We start from the raw sequence: 17,500 nt of genomic DNA, 5'->3' as shown, positions 1-17,500 counted from the left end.
AATTTAAAGTGGATACTGAAAAGTTTAAAGCTGTTGATAATAAATTATAGTGGACACGAAAATGCTCAAAGCTGTTGATAATAAATTATAGTGGACACGAAAATGCTCAAAGCTGTTGATGAATAATTCATAAAGGATAATGAAAAACTGAATGCTGTTGCTAAATAATTCATAGTGGATACTGAAAAGCTCAAAGTTGCTGATGAATAATTCATAGTGGGTCCTGAAAAGCTCAAAGTTGTTAAAACAATCATAGTGGATACTAAAAAAAGGTGTAGATTACTAATTCATAGCAGATACTGAAAAGCTCAAAATTGTTAAATAATTCATATTGGATACTGAAAAGCTCAAAGTTGTTGAATAATTCTTAGTGATACTGATACTGAGGGTTCAGAATTGTTGTCAAATAATTCATAGTGGATACTGAAAAGTTCAAAGCTTTTGCTGAATAATTCATAGTGGATACTGAAAAGCTCAAAATTGTTGATAAATAATTCATAGTGGATACTGAAAAGTTCAAAGTTGCTGCTGAATAGTTCATAGTGAATACTGAAAAGCCCAAAGTTGTTGGTAAATAATTCATAGAGGATACTGAAAACCTCAAAGCAGTTGAATTATTCATAGTGAATACTAAAAAGCTCAAAGTTTTCATGTATTCCTTCATGTTTAATTGTGGTAGAAGCACAAAACTCATTATTATAGTAGGTATAGTAGGTACAGATCTCTCCCCCAGACAAAGTCTATAAGCAAAATCTGCTGTGTATTGTCTGAGGATCTCAAGCCAAATGACTGAAATAATGGATCTTCACTTCACAAAAAGTAGTTATCTTAATGTGCTCTTTTCCTTTAATTCAGAATCAGAAAACAGCGCAGTGCAAACAGCGCAGAACCAGAAGCCCGGTCTCACTCACCGAGGCTGGTGGGTTTGATGAGTTCGTCCAGCACGTCGTAGAAGGGTAGTCTCTGCAGCTTGACGTCTGGGTGTACGGGGTGGAGGTTGGAGGGCAGGTGGGGCAGGCCCAGCTCATGCTTGGGTCCGAGGAGCGAGATGGGCAGCAGGGGGGATGGTGTGGCCCCGTGCCCGTCGAAGGCCAGCTGGGTGAGTCCGGCGGGCAGCGAGGTGGCAGCAGGGTGGACCCCCGGCAGGGCCAGCTCGGCCGGGGACACCAGCTTGGTGGGGAAGCGGCGCCTGTACAGCTCCTTAATCTTCATCTGCACCGCGGGGCTGCAGCCGGCCTTCAGCAGGTGCAGCGCTTTGGTCAGCAGCTCGTGCTTTCGGCCATGTTTATTCCTCCCTGCGTAACCCAGGAGAACCTGCAGCTCCGATACTCGCAGGCTCATCACCATTTGCTACAGAGAAACGGAGACAGAGAGAACAAAACATGTTAACAAAAATATAAAGAACGTAAAAAGGGAATGCATTACCTGGCAGTGCATCATCGTGCAGTGCTTCTGTAATGTTCCTTGTGACCAATTTCAAGTTAAATCATTCACTGCTTTTAGAAACAACTACATTAAAAACTTTATTAAATTTACTCAAAAGGTCTGAACTATCTAGAAAAGTGTTTCCCAGACTGTGGTTCCCTAAATTTGGACTGAGACCACCTTTTTCAGATGGACAAAATGTTCCGTGACACCTATCATATGATGAACTCTTAAAAGGGGTTTCCAGTTATTACTGTAGTAAGGGTCTAAAATTACTGATATGAGAGAAAACACCGTATTTACACTAAAGGCCAATTCATACTTTCGCATCGCACCTACGCCGTACCCTATGTGTATCCAATGAAAGTGCGCTATGCAGCGGAGTGCGTTTATACTTCTGCGTGCGCATGTCAGCAGCTTTGTATCATTCTGTAGTATAAACCATGTGGTGTGGGTGGGAATGAGACCAATTACAGCTGCGGCTGCCCCCACCGTGTGACGCGTAGTTACATTTCCAAGGAGGTGCACATAAAGATATGGCGTAGACTACAGCGTACGGTATGAAACACCGCGTAGTGTAGCTGTGATTGGTCTGCTGGCCTGATGTTCCTCATGAGTATTCTTAGTAACACAAACAGTAACAGTTGTAGACTGTTGTACAGGTGAGGATAAGGTAGGGTGATGATCATCCAACCAGCATCTAAGCCTCATTAACACTGCTCTGATCACTGAATGCAATCAAATATTCACAACAATCCTCAACAATCTAGTAGAAAATCTAGGCCCTGGGCAGTAGAGACAGTAACTCCAACAAAAGCAGGATAAACTCTTATTAGTAGCGTAATACCTTATTAATGAGCAGGTGTTCAAATAGCATATGTTACAATGATGCAATAAATAAAAAGAGAGTGAAAACACCGTACTAAGGAGAGAGAGAGAGACAGAAGGAGAGACATAAAGAGTGAGATAGACAAAGAGAGGGGAGCGACAGATAGACAGACCTAAAGAAAGAGACAGAGAAACAGTCTGTGAGAGAGAGGAAAGAGAGAAAGAGAAGGAGAGAGAGAGAGTAATTCTCTGAGTTAGCACAGACCATATTGTTTACTAGCCAAACACATACTGTAGACTACCCCCCCCCCCCAAACTCACACACACATACAAACCCTATATAAATACAAACACACACACACACACAAAATCAAACACAGCATTCACAACATATCCTATATCTAAAACACACACAAACACACCCACACCCACACACACATACACACACAGTCCCAAGGGCATTGCAATGACTGCAGGCTGTAATAATGTAGAGGTGAGCTATGAAATATGCACGAAGAGAACACGACAAGAATGGCTCTCTCTCTCTCTCACACACACACAAACACACACAAACAGACACACACACACACATACACTAACATTATATTTAATTCCCTTGGCTTAAAAAAAAAAAGGTGCAGTAAAAATAATCAAAACCAGTAACAAACACCTACACACTCACACACGTGTATATAAACAGCAGTGCGTGCGTGCGTGTGTGTGTGTGTGTGTGTGTGTGGTCCTTGCTCAGGTTGGAGTCTGGCTGCTCAGAGTATTGCTGTGTGTTTATAGGAAGGAAACAGTCTGCATGCTTTACTGTCTGACTTCATTCTTGCTTTCAAATATATCAGCGGGAATTTCTTAAAGGGCTCGTATCCCAGAATACCCAGAATACCGCACTCCGCTATTCTGTAATAAACAGAGCTGGAAGTACCTGAACTGTCCAAGTTTTAAAAAGTAAGATTTTCCAGACAGTTAGTATGGACATTACACTGTCAAATTATGGATATAAAAAAATGGAATACAAGATAGTTAGTTACGTAGATAGTTGATTTCCTTGAAAATTGAATGCATCATTTTTTGGGGTGAATTAATCACTGTACCAAGTCTGGCATCAGTTTCCTCCAGTAATTCACTCTTTTTACCAGTCATGTACGATGATATCAGAATCATATCTGTATTATATCGGTATCGGCCAATACTTTCAGTATTTTAGAATTATCAGCATCCAGGCTTATGTCTAGATTGGGTTGATTTTTGAATCAAACCGGCCCTTTAAATACGAACTTTAAAATAAACCCTACAGAAAATCACCTGCAGCCAGCAGCCCTGTTCACTCCAACAGTGATTTATTATTTACTCAATACATTTACACTCACAGCAGCAAACGAGCAGCACATCCATACTAACACAGGAGGAGCACCAGGAGCACCAGCAGCAGGGACGGAGGAGAGAGAGAGAGAGAGAGAGAGAGAGAGAGAGAGAGAAACGGAGAGAGAGCAACAGGGTAAGAGTGTGAGGAAAAGAATAGCAGTAAAAGGGGAGAGTCAGAACAATAAATTGTGTGACTGAGAAAAAGAGAAAGAAAAAGATAGAGGGAGTGAAAGGAGAGAGAATAGAAGTGTGTGAGTGAGAGAAAGACAGAGTGACTGAGTGAGTGATTGTGGGGGTGAGAAAGAGAGTGAGTGAGTGAGTGAGTGAGTGAGTGAGACAGAGAAATAGAGAGAGAGAGAGAATAAGTGAGTGAGAGTGAGAGCAATAGCAAGAGTGAGTAAATGAAAGAGAGAGAGAGAGAGAGAGAGAGAGACAGACAGAGAATGAGTGAGCGAGTGTGAGAGAGTAAGAGAGAGAGAGAGAGAGAGATGGGGGAAGGGCTGTGAGATATGAGCTGCTCAGATTCCAAAACAAATGAAACTGAACACACACACACACACACACACAGGCAGCTCCAATGAAAACACACAGTGGGCATGAGATTGTCTGTGACAGTGCCTGTTTGAGAGCAGAGCCTGTCAATCATCCTGTCTTTACCCTGCCAGTCTCTCTTTCTCTCTCTCTTTTGCTCTCGCGCTCTCTCTCTTTCTTTCTCTCATGCTCTCGCTCTCTTGTAGCCTTGCTGCACTGCTCCACCCCTTACTGCTTTTTATCTTTGTATGATTGATTGTACACACACACATACAGTATATACAGCTTTGAAGAAAAATGAACAGACTTCAGTTTCTGAATCAGTTTCTCTGATTTTGCTATTTATAAGTTTATGTTTGAATAAAATTAACATTGTTGTTTTATTCTATAAACTACAGACAACATTTCTCCCAAATTCCACATAAAAATATTGCTATTTAGAGCATTTATTTGCAGAAAATGAGAAATAGCTGAAATAAAAAAAGATGCAGAGCTTTCAGACCTCAAATAATGCAAAGAAAACAAGTTCATATTCATAAAGTTTTAAGAGTTCAGAAATTAATCTTTGGTGGAATAACCCTGGTTTTTAATCACAGTTTTCATCCATCTTGGCATCATGTTCTCCTCCACCAGTCTTACACACTGCTTTTGGATAACTTTATGCCACTCCTGGTGCAAAATTCATTAAGAGTAAACCTGTGTGAAATCACAAACACACACACTCTCTCTTCTATTATCCTAATTCCCCCGGCCATTAAGTATAGATTCCAGAATAACAGACAAATGGAAAACTCAGCCAGTAAACAAACACAGATTCTGCTCAATAAAACGAAAGAACAGACAAACAATGATGCAACAAGTCAAATATTTAACCACATCTCCCGCCTCAGTCCAATTCACTAATTCAGCACAATGCTTTATTCACAATTTATGTAAAATAATCATGAATTGTTACCTCAGGAGACGGCTAGCAAACATTCATATCTGTACGAGTTATGAATTATGGACAGTGCAGTGGGTGGTAATGATCGTGAACAGTGGTGTCTGGCTAGAACTGACCATCCAAAACAGCAAGCAACAAGCAACTATGACAAAAGAGGCAGCAGCGTAAATGCACATACTTTTCACATTCACACTTACAGTATTTAGCACATTTTTGCCTTTCTAAGCACCCAAGGACGCTTACAATTACATTCTACACACAATCAATTACACTCCTCAACACACACCGGTGAGAAGCAGCAGCCAATCGCGCACAGCATACTCACAACCAGAAACCACCGTCCACCTGGAGGACTGCATTGGCACTACAGCACTGACCCATCACAGAGTACCATTATTGTTACGTGCAGGCACTTTCTTTCTTTCTTTCTTTCTTTCTCTCTCTCTCTCTCTCTCTCTTTCTCAGGTGTCATGGGAGAGAATTGTGGGTGGAGACTACAAAAGGACCTGAACCAAGATGGCCGACAGAGAGAGAGAGGACCATGCGGCATGCTTAATGGCCAACACGCTCTTGTAGCCTATTTTTTATTGTATTATTCTCTATGTGGTTAACTTAACCCCTCTTTTTGGGCTAAAATACAACTCACTGTCTTGGCTGTACCACCTGGGTATGCAAACAGGTAAGATAGGTGCACCTGTACATTTTTACATCATGTAGGAATTGTTTGTATAGGTAAGAGGGCGGGTGCTACCCCTTGTATTTAGGTTATTAGTTAGGGAGTATCTTGTTTATATTCTTCTGTACTTAATTTAGCTTTAGGTAGTTTAATATGGTTATGTTTTGTTGTGTTCTTTTCTTTAGCACCGTCCATAGTTTGCATTTCCCAGAGTGGTACTTTCTTTGTTGTTTTATACAGCATATGTAAATAATGTAAATACTGCAGTGGTTTGAAGCATGTGTTGAGTGATGTGAAGCTAAAATTAAATCATTTTTGTCGCTATTTACAGCCTGTTCTCCTCTTTCTAAGTCATACTCTGCTGGCTCATTGACTTAGGATAGCCATGTATTAGGTTCTCCATAGTTTTTGTGGAGAACTGTAACAATTACATATTAGAGTGCCCCATAAAAACAGACCAGGACAATTTAGAATTTTCTTTAATTTTTCTCCCAATTTAGTTAAACCAATTGTCTCACCCATTCAGTTGCTGCTCAGCTGTATATCCCCCTATCACTGGTGAAACCACAACAACAGGAGTGTGAAGACTAGCACACACCTCCTCCGATACATGTGAAGTCAGACTCTGCCTATTTTTGACCTGCTGCTGCACTCGGAGGAAAGCGCAGTGACTCGGTTCTGATACATCAGCTCACAGACGCAGCCCCGTGCTGATCGACATCACCCTAGGAGTAATGAAAGGAAAGGAGTGCAATCTACTGTACCCACCCAAAGAGAGCAAGACCAATTGTGCTCTCTCAGGGCTCCAGCAGCTGATGACTAGCTGCATGACCGGGATTCAAACCAACGATCTACCGATCTGGACCTTGTCACTGATGCGGCAAAATCTAAAAGAAAGCCTTCCCTAAACAGTAGAGACAGCTAGTCCAACAAAAATAGGATAAACTCTTTTTAATAACCTTGAATTTGAAAAAACAATGAATGAGCAGGTGTTCCAATACTTTTGTCCATATAGTAAATCAGCCTTTACTGAGGTTGCACTGTAATTACATGACAGTACCAATCTAATAGCTCAGTGAGTGATGAAACCCACCTTCTGTACTATTTATGTGATTGTGTGTTTTCTTGCTGTGTCTGTTGTGTGTCTGTGTTGTGGTAAATTTGATCTTGCTCGCCAGTTACTTTGCGGCTCCTGAGGGACCTGCGGGCAAACCCACCCTGTACAGACTTCACTCTGCCACTGACTCTATTACACACAAAACAAAAAAATGTGATCTAACAAAAAAAAAAAAGCTGAAAGCGTTTTTTATAGGTTTTTATTTATTCTGCCACTTTCACAATTAAATTAAAATAGCCTAAATGTATTTATTTGCATTTTAAACAAAACTCAATTGCAAATCTGTAATTACAAAACTGTAATTGAGTAAATCGAGTGCTTTAACTGAGTCTCAGAACATCTCTTAAAATAAGTAAATAATAAAATGTACATTATTTTTAATGAATCTCAGAATACCTTCTAAAGTGTATCTGTTTAAATGCGTCTCAGACGATCTCCAGAAGTGCTTTAAATGAATGGATTTGTATCTGATTTCTATGCGTCTCAGACCATCTCCTGAAGTGCTTTAAATGAATGGATTTGTATGTGTATCTGCTTTAAATGTGTCTCAGATCACCTCCTGAAGTGGTTTGAGTGATTGGATTTGTGTCTGCTTTTTTTTTATTTGTATTCATTTTAAAACGTGTCTCAGACCATCTCCTGACGTGATTTCAACGATTGGATTTGTATCTGCTTTAAATGTGTCTCAGACCATTTTTTTAAATTGGTTTGAGTGATTGGATTTGTCTCTGTTTTCTTTGATTTGTATCCGTTTCTTTGATTTGTATCCGTTTTAAATGCATCTCAGACCATCTCCTGAAGTGGTTTGATTGATTGGAATTTGTATCTGTTTTAAATGCAATTCAGACCATCTTCTGAAGTAGTTTCAGTCATCGTAATTGTGTCTGCTTTCTCTGATTTGTATCTGTTTTAAAGGGCATCTCAGACCACCTTCTGAAGTGATTTGGATGATCAAATTTTTATCTGTTTTAAATGTGTCTTAGACCATCTCCTAAAGAGGTTTAAGGTATCGGATTTGTATCTGTTTTAAATGCGTCTTAGACCATCTCCTGAAGCGGTTTTAGTCATCGGATTTGTGTCTGTTTTCTTCAATTTGTATCTGTTTTAAATGTGTGTCTCAGACCATCTCCTGAAGTGCTTTGAATGATGGAATGTGTATCTGTGTATCACTATCCTGAAGTGGTTTGATGATTCAGTTTTGTATCTGTTTTAAAAAGGTACACGCAGCCTACTGTAGTCGTCACCTTTTTGCTCACTGACTGGTTTACAGAACCCCGAAAATGCAGATACTCTTTCCTCTATCAGAGTAAAAATTTCCAGCTGAACTACATGCAGACGCCCTCCAGCTCTCTCCCCCACCCTGCAGACATTCTCACGACATACGGACATTATAAATATAAGGAAAATAAGCTGCATATTTAAGCAGAAAGCTGTGTAGAGATACAGCACTCGGGAGGAGTGCGCTGATGTCACAGGAAAGAAAATATAATCTGCATAGTTGTGGACACAAACAAACGGCAAATCATTTCCTTATGGAATGCAAATATACTGGCGGAGCTTATTTGCCTGGCTGGTGCAGACTGAGGAGCCAACATAAACACAGACCTGCTCTGTTTATGATTCATTATTTCAGTGCATACAGTTTTATAAAAGCAGCGCAGAGGGAGGAAGGCACATGCAGGGCAGTCAGTACAGAACTAGGCAGCACTAGTTACTGTGGTTTTAGCTCCGTACTACACTACACTGGATTTACAGTGATTTAGAAAAACACCATCATCTCGATATGCTAAGGAAAAAGTGATATATTTATTTATTTCGATACAATATTAAATTTCTGATTTTGATATGATCAGTATACCCACATACACATACATTGCACTGCCAGGTTATACCAGCCTATAGTGTTCTGCCCTTTGTGCTCGGCTTGAATGTGTTTAAACATGATATTACCCTTATTAAAATATTTTCTATTGCAATAAAATACTGATATTAAATTGCCATTCCAGTCCTAAATGTACAATATAATAAGAACAAAACATTTGGAAATTTCAAGTTATAGTATCCAATAGAACTTAAAATAAAGCATGTGAAGTGCAGAGGTAGCTCTTTACACTAAACAAACATTCACACAAAGCACTCCAGACTGTTCTCATACAGAGTTCCCCAATGGTGGAACAAACTACCTTCCACTACCAGACCAGGAGCATCAGGAGCGTCCTTCACTATCTTTAAAAACACTCCTGAGGACAGAGCTATTCAAAGAGCACCTACTCTCCTAACACCTCTAACTAACTACCTTCCACTACCAGATCAGGAGAATCTCTCACTATCTTTAATAAACTCCTGAAGACAGAGCTCTTCAAAGTGCACGTACTCTCCTAACACCTCTAACTAACTACCTTCCACTACCAGATCAGGAGCATCAGAGCGTCCCTCACTATCTTTAAAAAAACTCCTGAAGACAGAGCTCTTCAAAGAGCACTTACTCTCCTAACACCTCTAACTAACTACCTTCCACTACCAGATCAGGAGAATCAGAGCATCCCTCACTATCTTTAATAAACTCCTGAAGACAGAGCTCTTCAAAGAGCACTTACTCTCCTAACACCTCTAACTAACTACCTTCCACTACCAGATCAGGAGCGTCCCTCACTATATTTAATAAACCCGTGAAGGCAGAGCTCTTCAAAAAACACCCACTCTCCTAACACCTCTAACTAACTACCTTCTACTACCAGATCAGGAGAATCTCTCACTATCTTTAATAAACTCCTGAAGACAGAGCTCTTCAAAGAGCACTTACTCTCCTAACACCTCTAACACACTAACTACTTCTAACCTCATTTCCTTCTTCCCCTCCTTCACTCCTCTATCCCATTATTCCCCTTTGACCTCCTTTAGGCCCTGTCTAAAGATATTTTTTTACCTTTACCTTCGATTATTTTTGTACTTCACGACTGTAAGTCGCTTTGGACAAAAGCGTCTGCCAAATGTAATGTAATGTAAAGTGAGGAATTCTGGGAAAAATTAGTTCAACTAAGCCAAGCACCAAAAACATTGTTTAAGGAGTTAAATTTATTAAACACACACTCTCTCTCTCTCTCTCTCTCTCTCTCGCTCTACCATTAGATGCTCGTAACACACACACACACACCAGTACACACAAACACAGACACACATTCCCCTCCCCCACTTGCACACAGTATCTCACTTTACCACTCTCTCTCACTCGCTCCCTCGCTCACACTCTCTCCCTCTCCCTATCTCTCCCTCACTCCCTCACTCTCTCTCTCTCTCTCTCTCTCTCTCTCTTTCTCGCCAAAAGCCCAGACTGTGATTATTGTGCTGGCCCCTCCCTCACCACCCAGCTCTACTGCTCTCTCACTCCTTCATCTCCACTATCCCTCCGCTTGCTCTCTCTCCCTCATATGAACCTCACTCTTCTGGGCACTCAACTCACTCTTTGGCTCCCTCCCTCCCACATTCACTCTTTTCACCCACATTTATTCACTCTACTCTCTCTCTCTCTCTCTCTCTCTCTCCCACATTTATTCACTCTGCTTTCTCTCTCCACACTTACTCTGCTCTCTCTCTCTCTCTCTCTCTCTCTCTCTCTCTCTATCTCCCACATTCACTCTTCTCTCCCTCTCTCACATTCACTCTTCTCTTTCACCCACATTCACTCTGCTCTCTCTCTCACTCCCCTACATTCACTCTTCTTACTCAGTCTATCCCTCCCACATTTCCTATGCTCTCTCTCTCTCTCTCATCACTCTTTTCATTCAGTCTCTCTCTCCTACATTCACTCTGCTCTTTTTCACATTCACTCTGCTCTCTCTCTCTCTCTCTCTCTCCATCTATCTACCACATTAACTCTGCTTTCTCTCCCTACTACATTCTCCTTGCTGTCTCTCTTTCTCATGTACATTTACTGTCTTACTCTTCTGTGCACTCTTTTGCTTGCTCACTCTCACTCTTCTCTCATTCTCTCTTACTCTCTCTCTCCCCCTCTCTCACACACTCCCTCACCTCATCTCACTCCTTTCCTGCTCCCTCCCTCTCTCTCTCTGGTCTGCCCTTCCCCCACTCTCTCTCTCTCTCTCTCTCTCTCTCTCTCTCTCCTGCAGCTCACTGGCTGTGGATCAACACTCACATACCTCGGTGCATTGTGCTTTTCTAACACAGTACCACTGACACACACACACACACACACACACAAACACACACACAATTCTGGTCTCTCACATAAACCACAACCTGAGTGAACACGGTCCATCATCACCATCGAGTCCAGCACACACAACACCTGGCTAATTGGAGACCACAGCTTTACCATCTGAACCCAACAGGGTTTAACATTGGGTTTAATGACCAGGTGTAAATAGGGTGCTTTCACACCTGCCTTCAGTAGGGCTGAGACAGAATATTGATATCACGATACGGACAGATATATTTAATGGGAAATGAGAACCGTGTGAATATTCCTTTTGTTACAAACAGCAAAAAGTTAATATTGCAATATTTCAGGGTATTTTTTAAGTTAATGAGGAAGGAGGAATTTGGCGCAACACCTGTAAAAGCTTCTCCTTGAATTGACATCATTATACAACCCAATGAGAAGGGCTGTGAATATTTGGGAATCCCACAATTCGATTCAGAATCGATTCTTGGGGTCACGATTCGATTTTTTTCAGATTCTTTCAAATCGATTGGATTTCTATTCTTCATCCTCCATACTTAAGCGGCGCAACAACAAACACGACACTACACGTCCCTCTGTAGCCTAATAGAGAGAGGCAGTAAAATCACGCACGGAGCTTTTTTAACTGTCGTGCGGAGCTTTTGTTTTTTAACTGTCGCGCGGACCTTTTTTTTTTTTAACTGTCACGCGGAGCTTTTTTTTTTTTTTTTTTACTGTCGCGCGGAGCTTTTTAACTGTTAAAGAGCTCCGCGAACAGTTAGAGTTTCACTGGACAGTAGGTGAGCTCCGCGGTACAGTTAAAAAGCTCCGTGTGACAATAGGTGAGCTCCGCGGTCCAGTTAAAAAGCTCAGTGCGACAGTAGGTGGGCTCTGAGGTACAGTTAAAAAGCTCCGCGGTCCAGTTAAAAAGCTCCGTGCGACAGTAGGTGAGCTCCGCGGTCCAGTTAAAAAGCTCCGTGCGACAGTAGGTGAGCTCCGCGGTCCAGTTAAAAAGCTCCGCGCGACAGTAGGTGAGCTCCGCGGTCCAGTTAAAAAGCTCCGCGCGACAGTAGATGAGCTCCGCGGTACAGTTAAAAAGCTCCGCGCGACAGTAGGTGAGCTCCGTGGTACAGTTAAATTTTTTTGAAAATGAGAATCGATTCTGAATCGTTTAATGTTTGAATCGCGATTTGAGCTCGAATCGATTTTTTCCTGCACCACTACCAATGAGTGTTAAGAATAAGTAGACTCCACCCACATAGGGGATGGTGGTGCAACAGGATGTAGTAAAGTTCTTTAGTGCATTGTCAATAAAACCAAATCTAACTGGAATAAACATACAGGATACAATATAACACACACACATACACACACACATTATATATATATATATATATATATATATATATATATATATATATATATATTGTGGCGTGAGGAGGCGGGGGAGTTGTGGGTCCGCCCCACGCCAGAGCGCAAAGCCATGCCTGTCTCAGCTGGCCCGCATGAGGGCTGATTGAGCCGCCAGTTGAGACAGGCATATATACTAAGCCTCAGCCATCATTTGGGGAGAACTTACACTGGGGAGCAGAGGGCTGAGGCTGCACGGACCTTTAAAAACGAAGAAAAGGAATTCTACAGACTCTAGAGCCCCATGAGTTATGTATATTTAAGTTTATTTTGGGTGTGGTGGAGGGCATTTAAAAATAAAGGTACGTTTTGAGTTCATTTAATCCCCGTGTCTGTGTATCTCTGTGAGCTTCCTCCTTCCGGGTCACAGTGGTCACGCCCCCCTACCCCAGGGGCCTACCACAATATATATATATATATATATATATATATATATATATATATATATATATATATATACATATATATACATATGTATATATATATAATTATATATGTATATATAGCTTGATTTAGCCTCTGGTCTGGACTTTTTGTGTGAAAACACCCTAAGAGACAGACAGGCTCTTTCAGTTCTTTTTCTTTAGAAAGCGCCTGTGGCTGACAACCGCCGGAATTAACAGGAAACATGCTGGTAACCCAAAACAGAGTGAGACATCTCTCTAGTCCAACACCATGCCCTGCGTTATTATATAATAACTGTGTTAATGACGCTTACCCTGTATATATATTTGGATATATTTGCCTTTTTGTCCTCTCATCCAGATTTTGGCATACGGTACCAGTCAAAAGTTTGGACACATCTTTTCATTCAATGTTTTTCTTTATTTCTTTCATTAATTTATTTTCTATTTTCTATTAGTATTAAAGACATTTAATAAAAACAATTAAGGAACACCTCTAGAATTACGTAGTAAACAGTTAAAAAAAAAAAAAAAAAAAAAAAAAAGTGTTAATCCTCCACATTAATCTCCTGATCTAAAGCTGATGAACTGAGATGGTGATTTTGGAGCTGGAGCTTCACAGCGTGAAGGAAAAGCAGCAGCTATTGTTCAGCACCTCCAGGAACTCCTTCTTTCCAAGATGCTGAGAAAACTATTCCAGGAGACTCTCCCTCAATGAGACACTGAGATTAAAATCTCACCAAGAGTCTGCAGATCTGTCCTCAAAGATATATGTGAAACTTATTTAGAAGAATCGAAAGTATAAAACATATTCTTTTTTTTTTTTACACAATAATTCAGCTTATGTTCCTGTATTGCTTTAATATAGTGTTTAATAAAATGATAAGGAACAAAACACATTGAATTAAGTGAATGAGATGAGAGATGTTTGACTGGTACTGTATATGTATGTGTATTTTATCTATTTTTCTAGAAGCAGGTAAGTGTAGGACTGGGCGATGTGCCCCTAAAATAATATTTAATAATATCTAATAATATAATATTTCCTGGTATTTTTGCGATAATGATACTCTTGGCAATATGTCAAAACACTGAATTAAAAATATATATTTCAAGAATACACTACTGCAATTAAATAAAAATTACATTTTACTACTGCATATGATACCATATGGCACACCACTAATTGAGATATAAAAAAATATACAAGAATTTTATCATATTTGTAACAGACATATCTCATCATATCTTCAAATATCTCCATATATCCAGGATTAAAGTAAAATAAATGATACTGGACAGATATAATCTGTCTCTAGTAGATATATATCTGATGTGATAATTATGGGTGGGTGATATTGCACGATATTACAGGGAATAATATCATTAACCATATTCAAAAATGTTGCTGATACTATTGTGTACAATACGATACGGCACCATCCCTTGCATCACAATATTAAAAAAAAAACTATATATATATGATTTTTTTTATAATCATATTTTCACACGCAGACAAAAAGCAATAATAGCAGCAGATTCTCAGTTATTTTAATTCAAAATTTTATGTACTTCATTCAATTAAACAGCACTAATTACACTAGCAAAACTATTATACTCAGAGATCCATTTTTTTTTATCACAGCACAATTAAATATGGTCTTGTTACCCAGCTTTAGGCAAGGTTTTTCAGAGTAAAATGTAACAGAAAATTCAAGCCTGTTTTTGATCAAAGTTTCAATATTTTCACTAAATTTGGCAACATTGTTTGGATTTCCATTTACAGGAAAGATAATGTTTATTTTTTCTCCTAAGGGTTTAATTAGATATGAGTAGTATAATACAATACATTCTGACTTATAAAACTGTAGCTATTATACCCTTAGAACCCTACGGACGGATTTTCTGACCAAAATCGCACCTTGTGTTTTCAGCTTAATTACTCAGGAATCCCTTCACACATAAACATAATCTATATATGGTTAGAAAGGGCAGAACTTACTCTTTCTAAAAAATAGCAATGACATCCCAGTGCGGTAAAACTAAATCTACAAGAAACCCATTGAGAAAAACACCTAAAAAAGTGAAAAATCTTCTTCCCCCAACCAATATTATTTACCTTTAGTGCTTCAAACCTATTTATATGATGTTTCAAACCAAATAATATCAGTAAATGACTTAAAAGTGTCAACAGAAAAAGTGTGAAACTACCTGCTTTACTCAAACTAAAGCTAGGTATGGTGTGCGCACTACTTTATATCGCTTTTATTTTACTTACAAATAGTAGTTATTTTACACTAAACTATATTTTTATTTATTTAGACTAAAAAAAGTTTACATTTTTGTTTATATTGTAGTTTGCTTTGTGTGTCCTGACTGATTAAAATACTGAAAGGCATAGGCTGCTCTGAGTGTCAGGTTTTTAGTATCTACATGTATCCTAGAGGTGTGATTATTGATTATTAAGAATAAAAAATAACTCCGCCTGATGCTGTTTCTCCATGTATTTTATCAAAGTAATAATTAATAAGCCATGTAATGAACTCAAATCATCAATATTCTTATGCTTTTAACTTATAAACACTCTAATCTAACCATTTTTGAAAATATATATTAGGTGTGATTATATTTAAAGTCTATATATTCAAAAATAAGAAAAAAAAAAAAACAGGTGCTTGGTAAAATTTTGACCAAAACATGATCAGTTCCAGGAAAATATAACAATTCTGCTTCCTTTTACATTTTAAATGATTATATTTTTGTGCAGCCGTATGTCTTCTGGAGTAAAAAAGATCAGGGTATGTTTCTGTCTGATATAATTATTGTGTTATAAGACCTGAAAGAGGAACTGATAAAAACCTGAGAAAAAACAGCCGAGGGTTCTAAGGGTTAAGATTATACAGAAATTCGTTTTGATACTCAGACAGAAGTCAGTGTGAAGAGTTGTGCAAAGGTGGGAACGTCTTTGTAAAGCAATTAAAAACATCATGAGGTGAAACTGAGAAAAGCACAGTATTGGTTTGGTTTCCTGTAAGACAAAGGGGATCTCCATCATCCACACCAGCTTTTAACCATCTCACTGTCTTCTTCAAACCATCATCCATCACTGATAACTGCACTGTCTGTGAATACAACAGAAAACTGAGGACTGATCGACTGCTGGGAGCCACGAGGAGCTGGAGCTGCTTCCACAATCAAAGACTCAGGAATAATGTATGATCATGATTTAAAAAGGTAGCTCTGAGAAAGCGCTGATTGATTTCTCCCCATAGGAATGAATGGGGTTCAAAATGATTTTAGCAACTACTACTTATGTTGAGATGATACGAATAAAAAGGGCAAAATCCAACAAACCACATGAAGTGCATAAGACACTCCAAAAACCATCTGGGAGAAACCAGCAAAGCATATTTGATGTTATGGCCAAAATGTATGTCAGAATATACAATATACAGCTACGAAAAAAATAAGAGAACACTTAAAAATGATGAGTTTTTTTGATTTTAGGAAATTAAAAACCTCTGGAATATAATCTAGAGGAAGATGGATGATCACAAGCCATCAAACCAAGCTGAACTGCTTTAATTTTTGGACCAGAAGTAAAGCAGCATAAAGTTATCCAAAAGCAGTGTGTAAGACTGGTGGAGGAGAACATGATTCCAAGATGTATTAAAACATACGAATATGAACTTTTTTCTTATTTTTTTGCATTATTTGAGAGTTAGGGGTGTGCCATATCGTAGCAATAGTAAAAATGATTTTTCATTTTGTTGAACCCACCTAAAGTTCACCAACTTTCTGCAGAGTCACTCCACCAATCACTACACACCTCCAAACTTCATGTAGCTTCAGATTAGTTCATCACTACACACCTCCAAACTTCATGTAGCTTCAGATTAGTTCATCGCTACACACCTCCAAACTTCATGTAGCTTCAGATTAGTTCATCACTACACACCTCCAAATTTCATGTAGCTTCAGAAGAGTTCATCACAACACACCTCCAAACTTCATGAAGCTTCAGATTAGTTCATCACTACACACCTCCAAACTTCTTGTAGCTTCAGAGTTCATCACTACACACCTCCAAATTTCATGTAGCTTCAGAGTACATCACTCACTACACACCTCCAAACTTCATGTAGCTTCAGAGTTCATCACTTCACAACTCCAAACTTCATGTAGCTTCAGATTAGTTCATCACTACCCACCTCCAAACTTCATGTACCTTCAGAGTTCATCATCACTACACACCTCCAAACTTCATGTAGCTTCAGAGTTCATCACTACACACCTCCAAACTTCATGTAGCTTCAGATTAGTTCATCACTACACACCTCCAAACTTCATGTAGCTTCAGATTAGTTCATCACTACACACCTCCAAACTTCATGTAGCTTCAGAGTACATCACTCACTACGCACCTCCAAACTTCATGTAGCTTCAGAGTTCATCACTTCACAACTACAAACTTCATGTAGCTTCAGATTAGTTCATCACTACCCACCTCCAAACTTCATGTACCTTCAGAGTTCATCACTACACACCTACAAACTTCATGTAGCTTCAGAGTTCATCACTACACACCTACAAACTTCATGTAGCTTCAGAG

The 17,500-nt window shown here is 39.3% G+C and overlaps 1 protein-coding gene and 1 long non-coding RNA gene across 9 annotated transcripts in view; both read right to left on the bottom strand.

Annotated features, from left to right (window-relative positions):
- The window catches only part of pias1a (protein inhibitor of activated STAT, 1a), a 77,870-nt gene that overhangs the window by 46,519 nt on the left and 13,851 nt on the right, over positions 1-17,500 (bottom strand). The window contains exon 2 of the mRNA XM_022665220.2: positions 912-1,350. Within this exon, the coding sequence (XP_022520941.2) occupies positions 912-1,350 (439 nt within the window). The remainder of the gene's footprint in view (positions 1-911; positions 1,351-17,500) is intronic.
- Positions 17,062-17,500, bottom strand: part of LOC125787148 (uncharacterized) — a 3,356-nt gene continuing 2,917 nt past the window's right edge. For all 8 annotated transcript variants that reach the window (XR_007429076.1, XR_007429069.1, XR_007429075.1 and 5 more), the window contains 2 exons: positions 17,413-17,492; positions 17,062-17,199 (listed from right to left, as the gene is read on the bottom strand). This is a non-coding gene — a long non-coding RNA (uncharacterized LOC125787148). The remainder of the gene's footprint in view (positions 17,200-17,412; positions 17,493-17,500) is intronic.

The sequence above is a fragment of the Astyanax mexicanus genome, chromosome 23 (genome assembly GCF_023375975.1).
Source record: "Astyanax mexicanus isolate ESR-SI-001 chromosome 23, AstMex3_surface, whole genome shotgun sequence".
Taxonomy (NCBI): domain Eukaryota; kingdom Metazoa; phylum Chordata; class Actinopteri; order Characiformes; family Acestrorhamphidae; genus Astyanax; species Astyanax mexicanus.
Note: the sequence above shows the minus strand (reverse complement) of the source record. Positions and strands in the feature narration are given on the sequence as shown.